This window comes from Protopterus annectens, chromosome 9.part0 (genome assembly GCF_019279795.1).
Source record: "Protopterus annectens isolate FY-2018-M chromosome 9.part0, PAN1.0, whole genome shotgun sequence".
Lineage (NCBI taxonomy): Eukaryota > Metazoa > Chordata > Ceratodontiformes > Protopteridae > Protopterus > Protopterus annectens.
This window is the reverse complement of record NC_056743.1, coordinates 685,997,461-686,021,858: the sequence shown is the minus strand read 5'-3', so window position 1 is coordinate 686,021,858 and position 24,398 is coordinate 685,997,461. Positions and strand designations below refer to the sequence as shown.

The following is a 24,398-nucleotide window of genomic DNA, read 5'->3' as shown; positions in this document are numbered from 1 at the left end:
ACCTTTCCCTCGTCTATGGCCTTTGTGACTCTCTAAGAAGCCAACCAGGTTTAAGTTGGGTCGGGTCAAATGTTTGGAGTTTCCCAATGTCTTTGAGTTCCATGTTGATGCGCTCCATAGCCTTGCAGACCAGGCTAGTCAGGCTTATGGGACTATAGTTACCAGAGTCAGTTGTGGCCCCTCCTTTGCGGGGAGGGATAACCGTTGTGCACCATTCTGTGGGCACATAGCCTGTGGAGTGGCAGCGTGCTTATGTGGGGAGTTAGTTCGTTCTGTAGTTCGTGCAATATGCAGCCTGGGACACCATCTGGTCCGATTGACGCTGTGTTTTTGGCTTTTGAAAGGGCTGTTTTCACCTGTGCGTCTGATTTTTGAGACACTACACTTTTCCGGTATTGTTGTGGGCCCTTTTGGAGGTGGGGGGGGTGAAGTTTGCACTGAGTCTATCTGCCAGGATGTTGGCAATATCAGTTGGTTCAGTATATTTTGTGCTATTTTGCACTAGTTCAGTGCATATCTGTGAGTTGCCACTTAAATTCTTAACATAGCTAAAGAAGGCTTTGTGGTTATCTTTTGAATTCTTTGCTATTTTTCTTTCGAAGTTAGCCTTGGATGATTTTATGAGGGACCTTAGTTTCTTACTGATGCTGATCAAGGATGTCTTTTCTTGGGATTTGCTTTTTTTCTGAACTAGTTTCCTCCATTAGAGGCATCTTGCAGGGCTGCTGTTACTGGATTTGTGCTCAGATGGCATGCTTGGCTTAAGGAGCAATCTTTGCCTGATCATGTTAAAGCTGAACTGTTCAATGCTCCCTTAAATCAGGACTTCCAAAGATGGAAGATAAAGCTAAATCTATACAAACTTAACAATTTCTTACAAGTTCAGCCTCCTAGATTTAGTAGGCACTTCCCTCTTAAGAATTGGTCCTTTCCAGCCTCTTGCAGGTCTTGTCAGGCCAAACCCAGATACAGCAAAAACCCCAGATTTCAGTCCCAGGGGGGAGACAGGACTAAGCAGTGTGTGTGTGTGTGTGTGTGTGTGTGTGTGTGGGGGGGGGGCACTTCCAAATCTGGGAGTAATAAGACTTCCCCTCTATGGTAAACTGTCTCAATAACTTCCTTTTAAAATTTCCAAGCAGTCATCAACTGACTACCCCTTTGGGAGGAAAGATTGCTCTTCATGCAAAGAACTGGGAACTCATTACCCAGGACAAATGGGTTTTAAATAGTGTCCCAGGGATAAAGATTTCATTCCACACGTCGCCAACACCAAGTGGGTGGCTGGACCTACCCACAAATCAGTGGGCGGAGGCCCAAAAGCAAGTACTTTCCTCTTCTGGTAGCAGTTGAATAGCCCCCATGCTTGAGAGAAAGGGGACAAGGTTTCTACTCTGAACTTTTCCTGGTACCCAGAAAAGATAATTTATGGCGTCCTATCCTCGACCTGTCTAAACACCTTTTGGAGATTCCAAAATTCAAGATGCTGACTCTTCAGTTGCTTCCTATGCTAGGCAAAGATGTCTGGTTGGCAACACTAGATTTTAAAGAAGCATAACTGCACATCCCAATCAGTCTTGCAGAAGATACCTGCACTTCAAAGCAGGCTATGCATACTATCAGTTCTTTGCACTGCCTTTTGGCTTATCTACTGCGCACAGGGTATTCACAAAGTGCCTAGCTCCAGTTATTGCATTTCGCAGGCAAAGAAATATTCCCATACCTGGACGATTGTCTAATTCAGGCAGAAAGCCAGGACATACTTTTGAATCCTCTCTCCTTTGTACAAAGGGTTCTAACTTGTCTGGGGTACACCATAAACGAAAATTCACACCTGGTACCCTGTCAACAAATTATATTCCTAGGAGCAAGCTTGAATACAACTTCCCAGATAGCCTACCTAACGCCAGAAAAACAAATTCATTTGACAACCTGCTTCAAACAAGTGTCCACAAAACCCCTATCTGCAAGACAAATATTGCAAGCCTTGAAGTTAATGGCCTTCTGCATTCTTCTAATTCCATATGCAAGACTGCATATGAGGAAACTACAGTGGTAACTAAAAAGCCTATGGTGTCAACATTCTCAGGATCTAGAAGCAATGATTCCTATCATACCTTGCCTACACCTAGAGTTCCTTTGGTGGGCAGAGGCCTGTCACCAAAACAAGGGACTACCTTTCACCCCACCCCCTGCCACCCAAACCCTAATAGACGCATCAGACTATGCATGGGGGGCTCACCTGGCAGGGAAGTGCATTCAAGGCAAATGGAACACAAGTCAAATGCACCTGCATATCAGTCTAAAAGATGTTAGCTGTACAGAATGCTCTGACAGCCTTCAAGGACCACATTCTTCCAGGACAACTAATGGTAAAGATGGACAACACCACTGTTATGTGGTACATAAGCAGGGGGGCACACATTCTTAGCCCCTCTGTAGACTAGCCCTGGTATTGTGGAACACAGTCTTGAGCTACCAAGTTCACCTACAAGCTCAATTCCTGCCAGGAAAGTTTAAATACACTGGCAGACTGACTAAGCATAAACCTCATGGACCCACAAGAGTGGAAACTGGAACCAAGGATTTTCAACATGTTGACAAGCAAATGGAGGAGCCCAGATATAGACCTGTTTGCCCCTCCCCAGAACTACCAATTGGACAAATTTTGCACAAAGACTCCCCACAAACATGCCTGAAAAGTGGATGCTCTGTCCTTCAGGTGGAAAAAGCTATCAGTCTGTGCCCCCCGCCTCTGCTCTCCAAAGTACTACTAAAAACAAAACAGGACTAACCAAGGATGATTTTGATTGCTCCTGACTGGCCACACCAGCACTGGTACCTCCTCTTGCGCAGTGTCACGGTTATCCTCTCAACAGGAGAACCAGATTCTGCACCCTCAGCTTCCAACATTGAACCTTGCAGCCTGGCCAATTACATTCTCTCCTTTACCATCCCTCAGTAAATCTGTGATGGCTATCATTTTAGAGGCAAGGATGCCTAGCACTAGAAAATCCTATGCTGAAAAATTGAAAAGATTCTGTGCCTGGAACCATTCTCAAGAGATGAGCACAGCAGCACCCAATTTACCTCAGATTTTACAATACTTAACCGAGATGCTTCACAAGGGCCCGTCTTTTTTCCTCCATTAAAATCCACGCCTTAGCAATTTCAGCTCATTTTAATGCAGAACCCCCCCCCCCCTCTTCTCTCGCCCACTTTTCAAGCAGTTCATCAGAGGGGCCAAACATTTGAGACCACCCAGGAGCGGTCCAACCCCAGCCTGGGACCTTAACTTTGTTTTGGAGAAACTCACTCTACCTCCTTTCGAGCCAGCTGCTACTGCAGACTTAAAATTTCTTTCTTGGAAAACAGCTTTCCTTTTAGCAATCACTTCAGCTAGAAGGGTATCTGAATTACAGGCCATTATGGCAGTGGAGCCTTTCATAGTCTTTCATGTGGACCGGATGTCCCTCGGAACCAATCCATCCTTCTTGCCCAAGGTGGTATTCAGTGTGGCTTTTAATCGGTCCATTAATTTGCCAACCTTCTTTCACAATCCACAGAACAAAGGGGGACTGATACTGTGCTCCTTAGATGTGCACAGACCACTCTGATTCTGCTTGGACAGGACAAAACCTCAAAGGAAATCTGAACAGCTGCTGGTAGCATTTGCTGCAGGGACAGAGGGGAAGGCTATTTCAAAGCAAACCATTTCTAAATGTATAGGCCATTGCATTCATTTCTGCTTTAAGCACCATGGAAAACCTATCCCCCAGGAGATCGGACCTCACTCCACCAGGGCTGCATCTGCCTCAGAGGAGTCCCTAACAGGGACATCATACAAGCTGCTACCTTGGGGCTCTGTACATATGTTCACCAAGCATTATCATTTGCCAGTTTTCTCTAAACTTAAGAGCTGGCTTTGCCACTGCAGTCTTGCAGGGCCTTGTAGCTGGTCCTAATGCTGTCTAAATTCCTCCTCCCAACCAAAGTTTTGGGAATCTACCCAAATGTAATGACCAACAGTGAAACACTAAGAACATACTGCTGTTGTGTAACTTAACATAAATGTAGATGTTCAAGTGTATTCACTGTTGCAGTCCTGGTTACCCTCCCTATAGCCTCTTAACTTCTTTTGGCTATACCTCTACTTTCCTTTACTATGCTTATAAGTCTTTTTGGTGTATTTGCTTTTTTGTTGGAGGTATATCCTTGTACTTTTATGCTTAATTGCTCCCCATTAGGGGGGCACCTGATGTCTGAGGCAAGAAAAACTGATGTAGTTTGCTGCATGTTTTATACCCCTGACGGCCTGACGTCATGGAAGAAGGGACAGCAACTGACGCAGGACCCAAGACTTTGTTAATCAGGCTGACTGAGGGCTATCTGCAAGCAGCCCAAATGTAATGACTGCAACAGTGAATACACTCTAGCATCTACATTTATGGTAAGTGTACACAACTGTACTTTTCATTTACTACACAGATGTTTGTTCTCCATACTGAGGAGTGCTTTGAGCGCGTGCATTTTGAGATTTAAACTGCTGGTGTTTAGCATACCACTCAGTTTTTTGTTAATTGTGCTGTTTACGGAGGTAAGTTTGACTTGAGCCTTGCCTAAAAAGGCACTATGGAGGCAGCAAGAGCCTTGGCCAGTAGTCTAAAGCTTAGGGTTGACAGGTGCAAGCCATCTCTTGCGAAGCAACGCGGTTTGTCGAGCATGTCATCCCAGGCTCAGAGACACTAGATCCCCTTTGAATGACACCAGAAGCTTAGCCAGTTGTTGAAATTTATCATTTTTTCTTTATACTGAAGTATAATTCTTGGTGAAGGCAGAATGCTACTCGGGGTCACACCAGTCTGGGTTGCATGATCAGAGAGCTCTTCCATTTCTCTCCATGTAGTCCAGGGAGGTACATCTCAGATCATTCACACCAACATGAACAATGACAGAGTCATATATGTACTTGTTTGGAGTGACCTGAGTGCTTGTATTATGTGGCGGATTGTGGCTCCCGACAGGCAGTTAACCTTCTGCTTGTCCAGCCTAGTGAGTGGGACGTCAGTGTGCATGACTATAAAGTCACCTATTACTAGTGTGTTAGGTATGTTATTTCGTCCTAAGCGCTCTGATTGTGTGGCACACTGATTTTGTGTTTTGTGTGTTGTCTTGTTTGTGACTAAGTGCAGGTTGTTTGGGTGTCTGCTTTGGAGGTCTCTGATGCTTTTACAGGTTTTTATTTAGAGCCTCCAAGTATGATTTTGTGCATTTGTGTATTTTTTGCCAGTGCTGTTTTAGTAGGTCTCTGTGCGGCTGGAGGTGTGGTGCAAGTGTTAACAGTCTCTTGACTGTATGCTCCAGTCTTGGGTGGAGACAGCTTAGCTTCCAGTTTGGCTGTATAATTGCATCTCTCGCATATGTTAGTGTTTTGTGGTAGGAGGAGAGGGTTGTCTGTGTACATGAGACAGTTGTAACATTGCCTCAGGATACCCAGATTCTCCAGCTGGACTGGAGAGTGCAGCTGAAGTTGCCCTTTGGTCGTGCCTGAATTTTAGGGTGAGCTGCTTAGTTGCTTGGTTGGTGAGGGGTGAATAAAGAGCCTTGCCCTGCTTGGGCAGTCGGTGTCCGGGTATATTAGTGCTTGCTATTAGGTCTGAGCAAGTGCTGGACTGTAAGATGCTTTTTGAGTGCTTAGCTTGAGAGGCTAGTTTCAACAGAAAAACTGAAGAGGAGTCTGTGGAGTTGGGAATAATTTAACCGTAGCTAACCGTCACTTCCCGGTGCGCAAAACTGTGCAAATGCAGTTTTTATAGTAGGGAAATGAGAGAGATGGGAATTAACCCAAAAATGGCCAATAAACTACTAACTTCTGGGCTGGAACCACTCCTCCAGGGACATATAGGTTGCTCAAAGCTCCCCTCTCACAGGTGAACAGAGAAACTTCCTTCTATCCAAGTAAGGTATGGGCAACTCGGGCAACTCAGAAACTAAGCCCTGAATTCAGCACTAGCCTGAAAACTGGACTATACTAGCTTAGAAAGGCAGGAAAGGAGGAGTTATTATTTTTTTTGAAAAGATAGGGCAAAAACAAAAAATAAACTTAAAACAGCTTTTAAACGACTACAAACTATCAGAAAAGGCTATCACACTTGTGTGTAGCCTACAACAGTTAAATTATTTAAATAAAAACATTTTAAAAGTGTAGGCAGTCAAATAATTACAGTATGTGGAAAAAAGCAAGCTTTTAAATCACAATTGTTTGTCTTTCGGCTTTTCCCCGGTTAGGGGTCGCCACAGCGGAACTCCGGTCTGCTAATGATTGGCAGTATATTTTCACGAACGCTGGGGTGCCAGCTCGACGTCCAACCTTCAACGAAGGCACGCCTACTTACGCATGTCTTTTGATTGCCACCCAACCGCGGGGAGGACATGCAGACTCCACGCAGAGGGCACTCCCCGCAATCCAGCCAAGAATCGAATGGGAGAACCTCTTACTGTGATGCAACAACGCCACTGCTGCACTTGCGTTTAGGTGGAAAACAGTTAAGTACAGTAAGAAATTACAGAAAACTGATAATTAATCGCTCCAAAATCTCTCTTAAGCTAGAAGGCTTGTATCATTTTAAGGCTTTCTAGTGCTACCCTGTAAGTTAGTTACTGGAAAGATGGGAAACGAGCACAGATTTGGTCTCTTAAACCCGAAAGTTGAAAGAGACGGACATACTGTCCAAATGGTGAATAAACTAAAATGTCTGGGCCACGAACCTCTCCTCTCGTGGTAGGCAGGCTACCTAGTACTTACCACTCCCACTGATAAGCTAGAGGGCTTTCTTCCAACACAGAAAGGCTTTCAGGGCTCAGAAGCTTGCCAACAGTCCTGGATACAGCAACTCAGTATGTGGACTAGGCTAGTTACAGAAAATGCGGGAAGCAAGTGCGGATTTTAAATCAGAATGTTGAAAGATATGGAAAAAAAACTGCCCAAATGACCAGTAGCTACAATTTCTGGGCCGGGAACCACTCCTCTTGTGGTAGGCTACCTAATGCTTACCACTCCCACTGATGAGCTAGAAAGCTTCCCTCCAACACAGAAAGGCTTTGGGGGCTCAGAAGCTTACAAAGAGTACTGGATACAGCAGATTTGTGCCTGGACTAGAGTTGAAACAAGCGCAAACAGACTTAAATCAGAAGTTGAAAGAGATGGAAAAGCTTCCCAAACAGCCAGTAAACTAATTTCTGGGCCAGAAACCACTCCTCCTGTGGTAGATGGGTTAACCTAGTGCTTGCCACATAAGCTAGAAGGCTTCTCGGCAACTCAGAAGGGCTTGGGGGTGGCTCAGAAGCTTACCAACAGTCCTGGATTCAGCAGATATGTTCCTGGACTACACTAGTTATAGGAAAGGTAGGGACCAAATGCAAAACGGGCTTTTAACCAAAAAGTATAAAGAGATGGAAAAACTGCCCAAACGGCCAATGAACTACAATTTTAGGGCCAAAACCCACTCTTCCCGTGTTAGATAGGTTTAACTATTGCTTACCACTCCGACTGATAACCTAGAAGGCTTCCCTCCGACACAGAAAGGCATGGGGGCTCAGAAGCTTGCCAACAGTCCTGGATACAGCAAGTCTGTATCTGGACTTGACTAGTTGCAGGAAAGGCAGGAAACAAGCGTAGATTTTTTTTGTTACAGAAAAGCAGCTAAAACAGCAGTAAATACAATTCAAATTGTAGTGCAAGTTAGCACACCTGTGTGTGTAGCAACACTTATGGCAAATACAGTAAAAATAAATGCAATTAAATTAACAAATGACTAAAAAAACAAGTGCAGAAGGCAGCAAATTAGAAGGCTAGTAAGCGGTAATAAGTGCTGAGTACGAGTGACTGAACAGATAGCACACAGAAGAGCAACTAAGACAGTTACAGTAAGAGCAGCTGAATAAAATCTATATATTTTTTTTTTTTGAGGGAGGGAATAGAGCAGGATTAAGTGGCTACAGGGGTTGTCCTTCCCATATGCTCTCTTTGTGCATAGGAGTGCCTGAAATCCGAATATGATCTCACTGCACTCATTTGAGTGAGCAAGTGAGATTTGCCCAGAAGGAATATCCAAATACAAATCTACAAGAGGGGTGGGCAATTTCAAATCCACCAACATTAACACCAAAACAAGAATAGGGGGAAACTAACTGTAGAGACAACCACAACTTCAGTTGTTAATATTCAGTGAAAAACACAAATTTAAATACAGTACTATATGCAAAAGTGCAAAACGTGCGGCGGTCGTGCTGCGGTAGCATTGTCGCCTCACAGTAAGACGCTGTCTGGTTCGACTCAACTAGAGCGTCTTCTGCGTGGAGGCATGCGTGAATGGGCATACCTTCGTTGAAGGTTGTGCGTCAGGGCTGGCAACTCTGCACGTAAAATTTCAACTGCCAATCATTAGCGGACCGGAGTTCCGCTGTGGCGACCCCTAACCGGGAAAAGCCGAAAGACACAAACTGTATGCAAAAGAGCAGATAAGTGTGCTTAAATTCACTTATTAAACACCCGAACTATTCATCATCGGGCCCTTATTGTCGCTAAAAACATTCGCTGTCAATCTCCGTATTCCAAAATGGCTTTGGTAAGGCATCCGACTACTGATCCTCCGAAAAAACATAAGGATAAAGAGACTGCACAGGTCCAAAACTGCTGACAAAGTTTCCGTTAAGCTATCTGCCAGTACTCTGGTGCTTTTGCAGCCCTTGATGCCAGCTTCGATGTTTTTGCAGGCTGCTGCAGAGACCTGTTCAGAGAGAGTCTTCTTTGACTATGGAACTTGCGGGATGTCTCTACCTTGGATAGGTCTAGAGCGTTGTGCAGGCACCGGCATCTGAGGAAGTTGTTCACGCTACCAATATTGCAATCAAACAGACTTCTTTCGCGGTTTCACTTGTCTAAAACTACAGAGTTTCTAAGGCCAAGAGTACAAGCTACGCCTAAAAAAAACCAATGACCCAAACTCAATCACCGGCTTCCTTGCCACAACATCAAAAGCTTAAAATGGCAGATGACCTGATTATGCTGATTAGGGGAAGTCGGCCTTTGCCTGCTAGGAGAAAGAGACCTGTCCCCAGCAGCTTTAACAGACCAAGAGTCCGAATCTGAGTTTTCTGAGTATGAAGATATGCCTTTATCTGCTTTTGAGGATTCAGATGCAGAGGAATTCATTCCCTCTACTTCCCCTCCAGAGGATTTTTCTTTTGGTGAAACCTCACATACTTTATACATGCCACCTCTCTTCTCTCACCCTCTTATCAAACAGTTCCTGAGAGGGGAAAAACAACTTAAGGCCACCAAGGAGAAGCACCCACCCCTGCTTGGGACCTTAGCTTTGTACTGGAAAAGCTCGCACTACCCCCCCTTTGAGCCTGCAGCGTCAGCAGATTAAAATTCCTCTCTTAAAACAGCCTTGCTTCTGGCCATCACTTTAGCTAGAAGAATGTCTGAGCTACAATCACTAATGGCTGTAGAACCCTTCATTATTTTCCATGCTGACAGGTTTTCCCTCAGGACTAGCTCTTCCTTTATGCGTAAAGTGTTGTCCAATGTGGCTCTCAACCAATCTATCCATTTGCCAGCCTTCTTCCCTATTCCTCAGATTAAAAGGGAAAGGATCCTTCCGTCCTTGGACGTGCACAGACAGCTGAACCTTGATAGGACTAAGCCCTTCAGGAAATCTAACCAGTTACTAGTCAGCTTTGCACCAGGGCAGAGGGCAAGGCCGTTTCAAAACAATTTCCAAATGGATAGCACGCTACATCCATTTCTGCTACAAGCACTATGGGAAACCAATCCCTCAGAGGGTCAGAACACATTCTTCTAGAGCAACTTCTACCTCTACAGCATTCCTCAGGGGAGTCCCTAGCAGGGGCATCCTGGAAGTTGCTACCTGGAGTTATGTATACACCTTCACCAGGCATTGCCACCTGCCTTTCTTTTCCAAATCCAGGGCGGGTTTTGCAACAGCATTTCTGCAGGGCATACTAGCCAGCCCCAACTCTTCTTCACTGCCTCCACCCTTTCTTCAGCTTTGGGAATCAACTCGTGTTTGAGAACTGCAGCAGTGAAACACGAAGAACATAGTACAGTTATGTATACTTGCCATAAATGTAGATGTTAGAGTGTATTCACTGTTGCAGTTGCAGTCCGGGTTTCCCTCCCTTCAGCACCCTTGTTTCTCTCTCTCCTTTTATACTCCCCCCTTTCAGGTAAATTGGTATTTACTTTTTACTGGTGGTGTTTTCCCCACCATAACTTAGCTCCCTATTTAGGGGTTCCTGACATTTGGGGCAAGAAAAACTGATGTAATGGTATAGGCTGTTTTTATACTCCTGACAACCTGACGTCCATCTGGAGCGAAAGCAAACCGATGCAGAAATACTAAGTCTCTGGTATTTGGGCCGACTGAGGGCTACCTGCAGCAGATAACCCAAGTGTGATGACTGCAACAGTGAATACACTCTAACATCTACATTTATGGCAAGTGTACACAACTGTACGTTGAGATGACTGTTTTGTGTGGTGAGCTGTATAAAATGAGCGGTACTGATTGTGTAAATCTGGTTTTACTCCTTTAGATGATGCAGGACCTGAAGAAGCTACACAGGCTTATGCTTGTCCTTCCTCCACCTCGTCAAAGCAGCAGGACATTTTCAAAAGTAAGTGATGTGTGTATATTGAAGGAGGCAAACTTGTAGTTTCAGAAAACCTTTGTTTTAAGATTGCATAGTTTCTATTTTTAGAATATTTTTACCTGATCATTCTTGAAGGGCATTTGGTAAGGGTTCTTTCGCTAATGCACAGGTCTGTAAAAACTAGTTTCTAATGTGATTTGTTATATTATGTACTTCAGAGGTGTGTAGTTAGATAATTTGCCAGGCAGAATTATATGCAAGGGTGATGGCTGCGGGTTTTGTTTTTATAGTGGTACTGGATAGGTGGGGGCTTTCTTTTTGGGTGGAAGGAGTAGAGCCTTGGGTTAGCAACATATATTATGTTTATATATATCTATTTGTGTGTATGTATATATATATATATATATATATATATATATATATATATATATATATATATATATATATATATATATGTGTGTGTATGTGTATGTATATGTATGTATGTATATGTATGTATGTATATATATATATATATATATATATATATATATGTATATGTACACACATACACATATATATTCGTAAGTCCGTCTGAATGATGTGGCCATAGCTACCCCCCCCCAAAAAAAAATCTCCAGGAACATTTCTTGGATATGAGCTGTCAGATTGTATAAAAGGCTTGTAGAGAAACTGCCTCATCACTGTGACAGGGAGACGCCCGAGCATGTTTTTGTTTGAGGGTTTGAAAGCTAAAGCTTGGGCTTTGTCATTTTGTAAAGTGAATAAGTGTGTGAAATTGCTGTGTTAAACCTAAGCATCTTTGTGGATAGAGAAGTTTCCTGCTGTCATTTGAAGTTCATATGAGGAATATTCAGGAATTGCCATCCGCTATTTTTTTCAGACCTTTTTTAGTAAGTTAATGAGAAGCAGCTGTCTTTTTTGAGATGAGACTTTATTGCCCGGAAAGTCTTCATTGAAATACTTGAGTATTGTAGAAGTGCTTATGCAACTGTGGACGCAAACTAAAATTTTTTACTATTTGCAGTCATTATTTCCCTCGGAATTAACTTTGTGTTAGGTTTTACCTGCTGAAATTTTATTAGCACCAGGTCATTTCTGCATTGATGGTTTTTGGATAGCACTGAATTTTCATTGAGGGGGAATCCCTTTAGTGGGCTTCTGTTTTTGGTTCATTTTCACACCAGTCACCCAGCTGAGAACATGAAATTTTCTTTTGGCTGTATGCAAGCCTGCAACTACTTCACAACAATATTGCATTCCAGCTGCACCCCTGGTGCATCAGTTATTTCATGCGGCTTTTATAGTGTGGACTGTGATACTTTTCTTTGCATGCCTAGCCATCAGTACTTGGCCATCATAAGCTAAGCCCAGCCCTGGCATTGGCTTTGTCTCCAAGAGAAGAACACTGTGGAAAACTGCCACAACTGCTAGTAAAGTAATTCTGCTGGTTAAAATTACTGTAGAGATGAACTTCTGGTCTACTTTGTGACAAAGGTGGTGTTTATGAAGAGATGTTGACAATGTGGTCTGTAAGAGTGTTACTCTATGTAACCTAAGGCATATGTTGGAGTGTGACCTTTACCAGCAGGTAAGTAAGTGTTGACATGGGTTTGAGATTTAGCTGTCTAAAAGATGTGCTCATCTGGCTTCTCCCTGTTCCTGCAGGTACTGAGCTCATTCTTGACTTCTGAACATTCAAAGCTGTACACTTTTCTGCATTGATACAGACTTGGAGGAACTGAAAGTTGTGTACCCCGGTCACCCATCCTGACTGGTGATACAGTGGAGATCTTAATTGTAAAGATCACTGTAGAATTTTGTGACAAGTGGCAATAGATGTGTGTTGAGCCAGGCACACTTAGAGGTTGACATGTTGCAGCTTGGGCTCCAGTACAAAGATTCATGGCCTAAATGCAGGCTAAGGGCGCAGCATCTACAACTATCTGTAGTTCACTTCCCCCTTGTAGACATGTGATTTTCATGCATGTCAATTTTTATTCTGTTCTCAACTGGTGAGTTCGAATCTAACTCTGCTGTTGCAAAAGCTCGTGGAAACTTACCCCGAAAGCATCGACTGCAATTTCCTCAGATATGGTTTGCCATCTCACAGCGAAAGATGTAGTTATAGACTCTTGAGCTTTAAGTATAGACAAGTACTTTTTTTCTTGGTCACTCTTCTTTTTCCTGATCGTTTTTCTCATCTTGCACCTGTGTACTCTGTAAATTGCTTTTAGTAATTTTTCTCCCTTTACCCTTTGATCTGAAGTAGTTTACTAAATTTGGTCTTCAACCTGTGGGTTACGGATCCGAGCTGGCAAGTTCACTAGGATTTGCTCTAAGCTCCAAGCTCCTCTCCCTACCCATAATACACTGCCACCACATTCGTTCCCCCAGATCTTGTTTGCCGCATTTTCAGTTGCATTGTGATCTCCGAGCTACGGGCAGCGTGAGTACTTTGAGTTTTGCTTCATAATGCTTTTTCCAGATGTTCATTGTGTTACCCTGCTGCAGTCATCACACTTGGGTTATCCTGTCGTCAAGCGGTCCCGCAGTCGGCCGGATTTCCAAAGTCTTGGTCGGACGTCAGTTGCTGTCGCCTCATCTCTGACGTCAGTGCGCCAGGGGTACATATATTGCAACCAACGCCATTTTCTTCAGTCTTTCTTGCCGCGCGGTGCCCGAAGCAGAAGCAGTTCGCAAGTGCCGGTCGGCAGACTCAGATTTTCGAATTCGAGTTTCAGACCGAAGTCTTCTATAAAGCTAAGTACCCCATTGGGGAAACTTTTCTTGCCTCAGACCGATGTCAGAAAAAGATGTATTTCTTGTGGGAAGCAAATACCTCATAAGGATTTTCATTCTTATTGTATACCCTGCCTAGGCCCTGATCACGTCGTCACTTGTTGCTTTTGTGTTAGATTTAATAAACGCACTATTAAAAGACTATTCACACAACACTTTTTTGGCAGAAAATTTAATTATAACATGCCGTCGGAGCTACCGACTACCGGCGTGCACAAAAAGCGCAGGGATAAGGATCGACAGCCCAGGCCTAAGCCCGATTCCGAGGCCTCGGTTGATCCGGTCTCCGGTCATCAGTGAGGCTCCGACGCAGCCTCTGACTACCGCAGTTGAGGAACCCGAGACCGCTACGGATATTTTGGTGGAATGTACTAGGCCGACGCAGCCTTTTACTTCGGGCCCTACCGACGTCTTACCTCCCAAGGACACCGGTACTTCTGAAGCACCTTCGGTTTCTGAAGGCTTTTTCAGACCGACGTCTCTTGCAGTCAAAACGTTTTCAAAACCGAAGACTCCTTCCAAATCGAAAAAAGCTTCACTTCAGTCTCCTGTTCAAGGTCCTATGCCTAAGAAACAGATGCTCAAGATGGCTTCAATCAAGGGTTCCCAGCCTCCTCCTGACAAAAGGCCTAGACAAGAGGAAGAATCTGCTTCCTCTGAACAACTGTCTATTTCTTCGTCTTCCTCTGAAGACCAAGACTATTCCTTTTCTCCTTATGAAGATTCTGATGCTGAGGACTGTATTCCCTCAGCTTCCCCTCCAGAAGATTACTCTTTTGGGGAAACTTTACACACACTGAGGGAACATTTTCACTGGGCAAGTCAGGATTTCTCTGATTCCAAGAAAAGGCTCAGTGTTTCTTTTACTCCCCCAACACAGACCTGTAGCCATCCCTCCTGTTTTTGGACATTGTGGATGATGTTTATTTAGAATCCAATTTCAACCCTGACTCTCTGCCTCCTGCCCCGGCTAAGCCTGACAGATACTACAGAGTACCTGATTCCCATAAATTCCTTTACAAAAGCCCAGTAGCTGACCCAGAAACTATCTCCCAGGGTCCCAAGGGGGCTAAGGCTTCCATGGCTAAAAATCCAGTACCTTCTGAAAGGGATTCAAGAGCACTAGACGGATGGGGGAAAAAGGTTTACACCTCAGCCACTTTAGCTATGAGAGCTCTAAACTGTCAATTTCATATGCTTAAGTATCAGCAATTTCTGATCTCTGTTAAAACAAAAGATAACAACCCTTCCTCAACAATCTGAATTGAAAGTACAGGATTTGTTGCATGCCACCGAGCAGGTGGGCAAACATACCTTACAATGTGGGTTTGATTCTTTGGAAGCCTCCTGCAGAGCAGCAGTCACTGGTTCAGTTATACGTAGGCATGCCTGGTTAAAGGAACAAAGTCTGCCTGAACATGTTAAAGCAAAACTACTAGATGCTCCCTTGCAGCAGGATGTTCTTGTTGGTGTTAAAGCAGAAGTTGTTTTAAAGAAAATGGAAGATAAGGCAAAATCAATGCAGACAGTCAAATATTTCCTACAGGTACAACCCCCTCGCTTCAGCAGAAACTGACCAACCAAAAATTGGTCCTTTCCAGCCACTGACTGGCCTCAGAGGGGTAAATACAGGCGCCCAAGGGGCAGAGGACAACCACAAGCTCAGTATAAACCTTGCCAATGGACCACTCGAACCCAGAAGGGAGGAGAAGACAGATCTCAAGCCACCAGAAGGCAAACTCAATGACTTGCACCTGAACTGGCCAAACAAACCTCTCTTGTCAGCCCCCCTGGGGGGAAAACTAGCATTCTTTGTAGACAACTGGCACATGGTCACAGAGGACAAATGTGTCCTAGACATAATTTTACGAGGTTACAGATTCCACTTTCACACCTTGCCAATAAAAAGAGGAATGCCAAACCTGCCACAATCAAATGGCAGAGGCTCAAAAACAAATTACAGCTCTCATGGCCATGAGAGCCATTCAAAGGGTGCCAACTCAAGAGCAAGGCCAAGGATTTTACTCAAGACTATTCCTAGTACCCAGGAAAGAAAATGCTTTGAGACCAATTCTGGACCTTTCAATTCTAAACACTTACAAGTTCCCAAATTCAAGATGCTAACACAGCAGCTACTTCCCATGTTGGGCAAGGAAGCATGGCTGGTAACGTTGGACCTCAAGGAGGCATACCTGCATGTCCCTATCAGACAAAGTTGCAGAAGATACCTCCGTTTCATTGCAGGTCCAACCCATTATCAATTTTCTGCATTGCCCTTTGGCTTATCTAGTGCGCCCAGAGTATTCACAAAATGCCTGGCACCAGTAATTGCGTACTGCAGACAGAGGAATTCAAATATATCCATACCTGGACGACTGCCTCATCCAAGCAGAAAGAGGACATTCTCATACAACATCTGGCTTTTGTGAAGCATCTACTAAATTGTCTGGGGTACACAGTAAACGAAAAGAAGTCAAAACTAGTACCCTCACAAAAAATGACATTCCTGGGTGCCAGCTTGGACACAACGGCCCAGAAGGCTTATCTTACACCAAACAAGCAATTACAACTGACTCAATATTTCAGGACAATGGCAACAAAGACCCAATTAACTGCAAGAAAAATTCTGCAGGCTTTGGGCTTCATGGCATCTTGCATTCTGATAATACCATTTGCAAAACTGCATATGAGGAAATTACAATGGCACCTAAAAAGCGTATGGTCTCAACACAGCCACAGCTTGGACACAGTGATATCTCTCATTCACTGCCTTCAACAGGAATTTCTATGGTGGGCACAGGCATGTCACCTCAACAAGGGTCAGCCTTTCACCTTGCCCCCACCCAGGCAAACTATCACAACAGATGCTTCAGACTATGCCTGGGGGGCTCACATGGCAGGGCAATGCATTCAAGGCCTATGGACTGCAGAACAAAGAAAACTGCACATAAACCAAAAAGAGAGGATAGCTGTACAGAAAGCTCTGACTGCCTTCAAGGATCTACTACAACCTGGACAACTGGCAATAAAGACAGACAACATCACAGTGATGTGGTACCTAAACAAGGGGGCACACATTCCTACCCTCTTTGCAGGCTAGCAATAATCTTATGGAACACAACTCTGACCTACCAAGTCCAGTTACAAGCTCACTTCCTGCCAGGACAAAAACACATTGGCAGACGACCTAAGCAGAAACATCAAAGATCCCCACGAGTGGAAGCTAGACCCACAAATATTTGAAATGATAACTCAAAGATGGGGCCTACCAAATATAGACCTGTTTGCCAGTTCTCAAAACTACCAGCTGACAAAATTTTATACAAGGACATTCCACCAACAAGCTTGGAAAGTGGATGCTGTCTCCTTCAGTTGGAAAAAACTGACAGCATATGCCTTTCCTCCATTACCTCTGCTCACAAAGGTTCTTTTGAAGGTCAAAAAGGAGAAACCTCGAATGATTCTCATAGCCCCAGACTGGCCACTGCAGCACTGGTACCCATTATTGAAGAATATGGCTCAGTCCACCATGGATATTGCCTCAAATTCCTCATTTGCTCACGCAGCAAGACGAGCAGATTCTACACAGCCAGATCAAAACCTTAAACCTGGCTGCATGGCAAATCAATTAAGCAGCCAACCCAGCCCCTCTTTCACAAGCAGTACTGGATTTTATTCTAGAAGCCAGGAGGCCAAGCACCAGGAAGGCTTACTCGGACAAATGGAAAAGGTTTTCTGCTTGGAACCAAGCTAAAGGCCTAGATACAACTCAGCCTCGTATGCCTCACATTCTGCAGTATTTAGCTGAGATGTTGCATAAAGGACTTTCCTTCTCCTCAATTAAAATCCATGCTTCAGCTATTTCAGCTCACTACGACACGAATCCACCTTTATTTTCAAATCCACTCCTAAGGCAGTTCCTCAGAGGGGCAAAAAACAGACCACCTAGAAGAGCTCCTACACCTACATGGGACCTCATCTTTGTTCTGGAAAAGCTAACATTACCTCCCTTTGAACCAGCTTTTTCTGCAGACCTTCAGTTCCTATCTTGGAAGACTGCCCTGCTCCTGGTAATAACTTCTGCTAGGAGAGTTTCAGAATTGCAGGCACTTATGGCAGTGGAACCTTTCCTCATTTTTGTTCAAGACAGAGTTTCTCTACGAACTAATCCTTCCTTCATGCCTAAGGTGGTTTCCAGCGTAGCTTTAAATCAAACCATCCATCTACCCACTTTCTTCTCCAATCCACAGAACAAAGGTGAGAGACTCCTACATTCCTTGGACATTCACAGGCAGCTTCGATATTACTTGGATAAAACTAAGGCTTTCAGAAAAACTGACAAGCTCTTTGTTTCCTATGCTACAGCTTCTCAAGGGAGGGCCATTTCCAAGCAAACCATTTCTAAATGGATAGGCCATTGCATACAATTCTGCTATACCCATCATGGGAAACCAGTTCCTCCCACCATTAGATCCCACTCTACCAGGGCAACAGCTACCTCTACAGCCTTTCTCAAGGGGGGTTCCTACTAAGGAAATTTTAGAAGCTGCAACTTGGAGTTCTGTACACACCTTCACCAAACACTATCACTTACCTCTTTATTCTAAGTCCAGGGCAGGCTTCGCCACTGCAGTTCTGCAGGGACTCATTGCCTCCTCTAACCCTCTATAATGCCTCCACCCTACCTTATCTTTGGGACTCAACCCAAGTGTGATGACTGCAGCAGGGTAACACGATGAACATAGTACAGTTTTGTACCTACCATAAATGTAGATGTTCGAGCGTTCACCCTGCTGCAGTCCAGGTTACCCTCCCTCCAACCCCTCTGATCTACTTGCTAAACCTCTGCTATGCCTTACTGATGTATTTGCTTATAGGTGAAGGGTTTTTGTGTCTGTACAGTGTTCTCACTTTTTGGTACTGATTTGGATCACCTTTTTGGGGGCAACTGACATCTGGGGCAAGAAAAACTGAAGAAAATGGCGTCTGTTGCAATATATGTACCCCTGGCGCACTGACGTCAGGGATGAGGCGACAACAACTGACGTCGGACCAAGACTTTGGAAATCCGGCCGACTGGGAGCGCCTGACAGGATATAACCCAAGTGTGGTGACTGCAGCAGGGTGAACACTAACATCTACATTTATGGTAGGTACAAAACTGTACTTTTGTGTGTTAGGTGAGTTAGTGTAGATGTTAGTGTTTCACTGTTGCAGTTATCACATTTGGATTTATCCTGCAACGGTAGCCCTCGCCAGCCTGAATACCAGAGGCTTAGTTGCTGTCGGTTCAGGACTGATAGCAGGTCGTCAGCAGTATAAAGTAAGGCAGCCGATGCCATTACATCAGTCGTCCTTGCCGTGGAGCTCAAAGCAGCAGCAGTTCGCACGATTGCCGGTTGGCCGAGTTTCTTCTACCGATTTGAAGCTGAAGTCTTCTAAAGCCAAGTACCCAGTTGGGGATCCTTTTTTTTTTTTTTTTTTTTTTTTGCACTAACCGATGTCAGGATAGGTTAATTCTTGCCTATGGAAAGCAATACCACACTGAGACTTTCATTCTTACTGCTTGACTTGTTTGGGCCCAGACCACGACATCCCCTGCTGTCGTTTGTGCTTTGTTCAACCCCAGAACTATCTGTCGTCTGGCCCTTATTGTAGCTAGATGTTCCTCGAACTCTGATATGGCTTCGGTAAGCCATCCGACAGCAGATCTTCTGATAAAAAAAACTAAAGATAAAGACAGACCGCACTGGTCCAAACCTACCAACGACGCTTCTGTTAAGCTAGTAGTCAGTCCTCCAGTCCTTAGTGAGGTGTTTCCGCATCCGCTGATGCCCGCTTCTATGGATTCGCAGGCTGCTACAGAGACCCTTTCTGAGTCTGTTATGCCGCAAAACTCTTAAACTTAGGATCCTGCGATAGTCTGTACCTTGGATGGGTCCGGAGCTGCTGAGCAGGCACCGGCTTCCGAGGAAGTCCTTCACACTACTGTTTCTCTGCACAAACTGATGTCTTTTGGGACTACCATGCTTTGTAAAATGAGTTTCTTAGGCTCAGGGTATGACCACACTGAAAAAAATGACGACCCAGTGTCGGGCACCTACTTCCTTGCTTCTGTCTCAAATGCTTGAAAATGGCAGAATACCTTATGCTGATCAGGGGAACCAAGCTACCCCTTCCAAAAGGAAAAGAGATCTGTCCCTTGTAGTTTTGTCTGAACAACAGTCCGATGATTCTGATGCATCTGAATATGAAGACATGCAACCCCTCTCTACTTATGAGGATTCTGATGCAGAGGATTCCATTCCTTCCGCCACTCCCCAGGAGGATTTTTCCTTTGGGGAAACCCTTCATACCATAAGGGAGCATTTCCAATGAGAGTCAAGACTACCCTCTGTCTAAAAAGACACACTGGGAATTCTTAGATCTTCCACAGCACAGACCCTTGGCCATCCCCCCACTCCTGGATGTTGTGGAGGATGTTTTCCTGGAATCTAGCTTGACTTCTGACACCTTCCCTCCTGTGCCCAGAAAAAACAGACAGGTACTATTGAGTCCCTGACTCTTACAAATTTCCTTTTTAAAAATCCTACTGCTGACCTTAAGGTAATTTCTCAAGGGCCTAAAGGGATTAAAGCAACCTCTAAGAATCCCAACACCTCAGGGATTCCCAAGCACTAGACAGTATACACCTTAGCTACTCTTGCTATCGGGGCACTAAATTGTCAGTTCCATGTGCTAAAATTTCAGCAACACACCCTGGAACTCCTCAAACAAAAAATGTTTTCCTTTCCTGCTTGTGCAGAATCTAAACTTGAGAGTGCATTCTGCAACTCAAGTAGACACCTTGCACCATGGTTTGGATGCCCTAGAAGCCTCTTGCAGGGCAGCAATCATCGGATTTGTCCTTTAGAAAGCATGCATGACTTAAGGAACAGCCTTTGCCAGACCATGTTAAATCTAAATTGTCGGATGCCCCCTTGCACAAAGACAATTTATTTGGCACTAAGGCAGAAGGAGTCTTAAAGATATAAGAAAAAGCAAAATCTATGCAGACAGTTAAGGATTTCTTACAGGTCGAGCCATCCAGGTTAAGCAGGGAGTGTCCCACCAAGCACTGGTCCTTTCCTGCTCCCACTAAGACAGTCCAGCCCAGACCCCGGGGCACCAGCCCCCCATGAAGACAGCCACAAGAAATGCAGAATCTAAGCAGTGGAGTACCTCCACTTCAAAACCAGGGAGATGTTCATGTTTCACTGTTGCAGTCATCGCACTTGGTTTATCTGCCTGCAGGTAGCCATCAGTCTGCCCGAATACCAGAGTCTTGTGATTCCTGCGTAGGATGCTTTCACCTCTTCATGACGTCAGGTTGTCAGGGGTATAAAACATGCAGACGACGCCATTACTTCAGTCGTTCTTGCCGCGGAAGAGCCCGAAGTAGAAGCAGTTCGCAAGTGCCGGTCGGCCACTTCCTGAAATTTTCGTTTTTCGAGTTTCAAACCTGAAGTCTTTTTAGGCTTAGTACCCTGCTGGGGATCCTATTTTCTTGCTCTAACCGATGTCAGGAAAAGTTGACTATCGTCTTGCCTTTGCAAAGCAAATACCTCAGAGATTTTCATTCTTACTGCGACACCTGTTTAGGCCCAGACGACTATGTCCCTCGCTGTCTGTTTTGTGCCTTAACTCCCAAACCATTCATTGTCGGGCTCTGTCGCTAAATTATTTCGCTGTCATTCTCCATATTTCAAAATGGCTTTAAGCTATTAGACGACTGATCTGAAAAAAAAAACGTATAAAGACAGACCGCATAGGTCCAAAACTGCTGACTATGCTTCCGTTATGCTACTCACCAGTCCGCAGGTACTCAGTGAGGTGCCTTTGCGGTCCCTAATGCCCGCTTTTACAGATTTGCAGGCCTCTGCTGAGACCCATTCAGAGTCTAGTATGCTGCGAGATGCTTCTTAGACTATGGAACCTGTGGATGTCTCTACCTTGGATGGGTCCGGAGCCGCTGTGCAGGTACCGGCTAATGAGGGTGTAATCCGACCTACTGATGTTGGTATTAAACTGACAACTTCATTTTTAGCTAAAACTGCCAAGTTTTTCAGGTCCAGAGTTCACCCTATGCCTAGAAAACCGACGACCAAAGCGCATGCTCAAACTCCCATGCCACAAAAACAAATTCTGCGAATGGCTGAAGACCTTATTACTCTGTATAGGGGAAACCAGCCTTCCCCTGCTAAAAGACAAAGAACTGAGTTTCCTCCTGATTCTACAGACCAGGAATCAGATGACTCTGATCCTTCTGAGTACCAGGACACATACCCTTATCTACCTATGAGAATTCAGATGCAGAGGAATCCATTCCCTCTGGCTCCCATCCAGAGGATTTTTCTTTTGGTGAAACCTTGCGTACTTTGTGAGCATTTCTGCTAGGAATGCCAGGACTATCCTCAGTCCAAAAAGAGACTCAGAATTTAGAGTCGTCTCAGCACAGGCCACTAGCTATACCCCCTGTCCTGGATATTGTACATGTGTTCATGGAATCCAGTCTTACTCCTGACACTACCACCAGCCCCTAGAAAACCTGACCGGTGCTACAGAGTACCTGATTCTCAGAAATTTCTCTCCAAGAATCCTACTGCGGATCCAGGGACCTTGAGACATTAAGGCTACTAGTGCCAAAAAAAACCTTCAGACAGGGAGTCAAGAGCTTTAGATGGGGTAAGAAGGGTATATATCTCTGCAACTCTTGCCATCAAAGTTTTGAATTGCCAGTTATTGTGGAACTAATTAAACAAAAAAGTGTTACTTCCAGATTGTGTAGAAAATAATGATTTACAAGAGTTAATGCATTCTGCAAACCAAGTTAGTAAATATACTTTGCAGTGTGGTTTTGATGCCTTAGAAGCATCTTGCAGGGCTGCAGTCACTGGCTCTACTGAGAAGGCATGCTTGGCTGAAGGAAAAAAATCTTGCCAGATCATGTCAAAGCAAAATTTACTAGACACTCCTTTAAATCAGGACCGTTTGGCACCAAAGCAGAAGTTCTTAAAAAGATGGAGGAAAAAGCTAAATCTGTGCAAATAGTCAGATTTCTTACAGGTGCAGCCACCTAGATTCAGTAGGCATTGGCCTTCTAAAAACTGGTCCTTTCCAGCCCCTCCCAGGCCTTTTCAGTCTAAACCCAGGGGAAACAGACCAAGACTACAGTCTCAGGATATGCAGAGGTCTAAACAATGGAGTGCTCCCACCTCAAAAATAGGGAGTGGTAAGCTACCCCCTTATGGAAAAAGTTCACAATGACTTCAGTTATCCTTCCCAGCCATGCCCAATTACTTGCCCCCCAGGAGGTAAACTTGCCCTTCATGCAAAAACTGGATGTCCATTACTCAGGACTGATGGGTCCTAAACATTGTATCCTAGGGATACAGGTTCTACTTCCATTCACTGCCAACCCCCAAGTGGGTTGCCAAACCTTCCTCCAAACCAGTGGGCATAGGCTCAAAAGCAAGTACTTTCCCTTCTCAAAATCAGGGCTATTCAACCTGTTCCAGTAGAACACAGTGGACAGGGTTTCTACTCCAGACTGTTCCAGGTGCCCAGAAAAGAGGGCTCTTGGTGGCCCTATCGTGGATCTATCCATTCTCAACACTTTTCTGGTAGTCCCTAAATTCAAAATGCTTACACTGCAGCAGCTTCTCCCAATGCTAGCCAAGGATGCTTGGTTAGTCACCGTAGACTTGAAAGAAGCTTATCTGCTCATCCCCATAAGGGAGTCTTGCAGGAATTATTTACATTTCAGGGCAGGTTCTATACACAGTTCTCTGCACTTCCCTTTTGCTTATCTACTGCACCCAGAGTATTCACAAAGTGCCTGGCTCCAGCCATTGCATACTGCAGGCAGAGAAATATTCAAATTTGCCCATAATTGAATGATTGCCTGATTCAGGCGAACAGTCAGGAATTGCTACTTCAGCACCTGGCATTTGTAAAAAGGTTCCCAAGTTCACTGGGGTGCACCATCAACAAAAAAATCTCAACTGGTGCCCAGTCAAAACATTTTATTCCTGGGAGCAAGCTTGAACACAACTTCCCAGATGGCATTCTTCACTCCAGAAAAGCACATCTATCTGGCAAACTACTTCAAACTAATGGCCACCAAAACCCAGCTATACGCAAGGAAAATACTGCAAGTCCTAGTGTTCATGGCCTCATGCATTTTGTTAATTCCATGTGCAAGGCTGCATATGAGGAAACTTCAATGGTACTTAGTCTCTGGTGTCAACATTCTCAGGACCTGGAAACATTGATTCATGTCATACCTAAGGGGAGAGTTCCTGTGGTGGGCAGAAGCATGCAACCACAACAAGACTGCCTTTCACTCAATCCCTCGCAGCCCAAACCCTGACGAGACACATCTCCTACATATCCGTATCAATCAAAGAGATGCTAGCTGTACAGAATGCTCTGACAGCCTTAAAACACCTAATCCTTCCGGGACAGCTCCTGATAGACTGACACCACCACAGTTATGTGGTACGTATACAAGCAGGGGGGAACCCATTCTTACCCACTCTGCAGATGTTCTTCGTGTTTCACTGCTGCAGTCATTACGTTTGGGTAATCTGCTGGCAGGTTGCCCTCAAGTCGGCCTGAATATCAAAGTCTTAGGTCCTGCGTCGGTTGCTATCTCCTCTTCCATGACCTCAGGTTGTCAGGGGGTATAGAACATGCAGCCGACACCATTTTATTCAGTCTTTCTTGCTGCACGGTGCCCGAAGCAGAAGCAGTTTGCAAGTGCCGGTCGGCAGACTCCTGAAATTTTCGCATTCCAGTTTCATAACCGGAGTCTACAAATAAAGCCAAGTACCCTGTTGGGGAAACTTTTTCTTGCTCCTTACTGATGTCAGTCAAAG

At 44.6% G+C, this 24,398-nt stretch overlaps 1 protein-coding gene across 1 annotated transcript in view; it reads left to right on the top strand.

Annotated features, from left to right (window-relative positions):
- MDC1 (mediator of DNA damage checkpoint 1) overlaps positions 1-24,398 on the top strand; it is a 1,303,504-nt gene that overhangs the window by 580,718 nt on the left and 698,388 nt on the right. Inside the window, exon 7 of the mRNA XM_044083294.1 lies at positions 10,621-10,701. Within this exon, the coding sequence (XP_043939229.1) occupies positions 10,621-10,701 (81 nt within the window). The remainder of the gene's footprint in view (positions 1-10,620; positions 10,702-24,398) is intronic.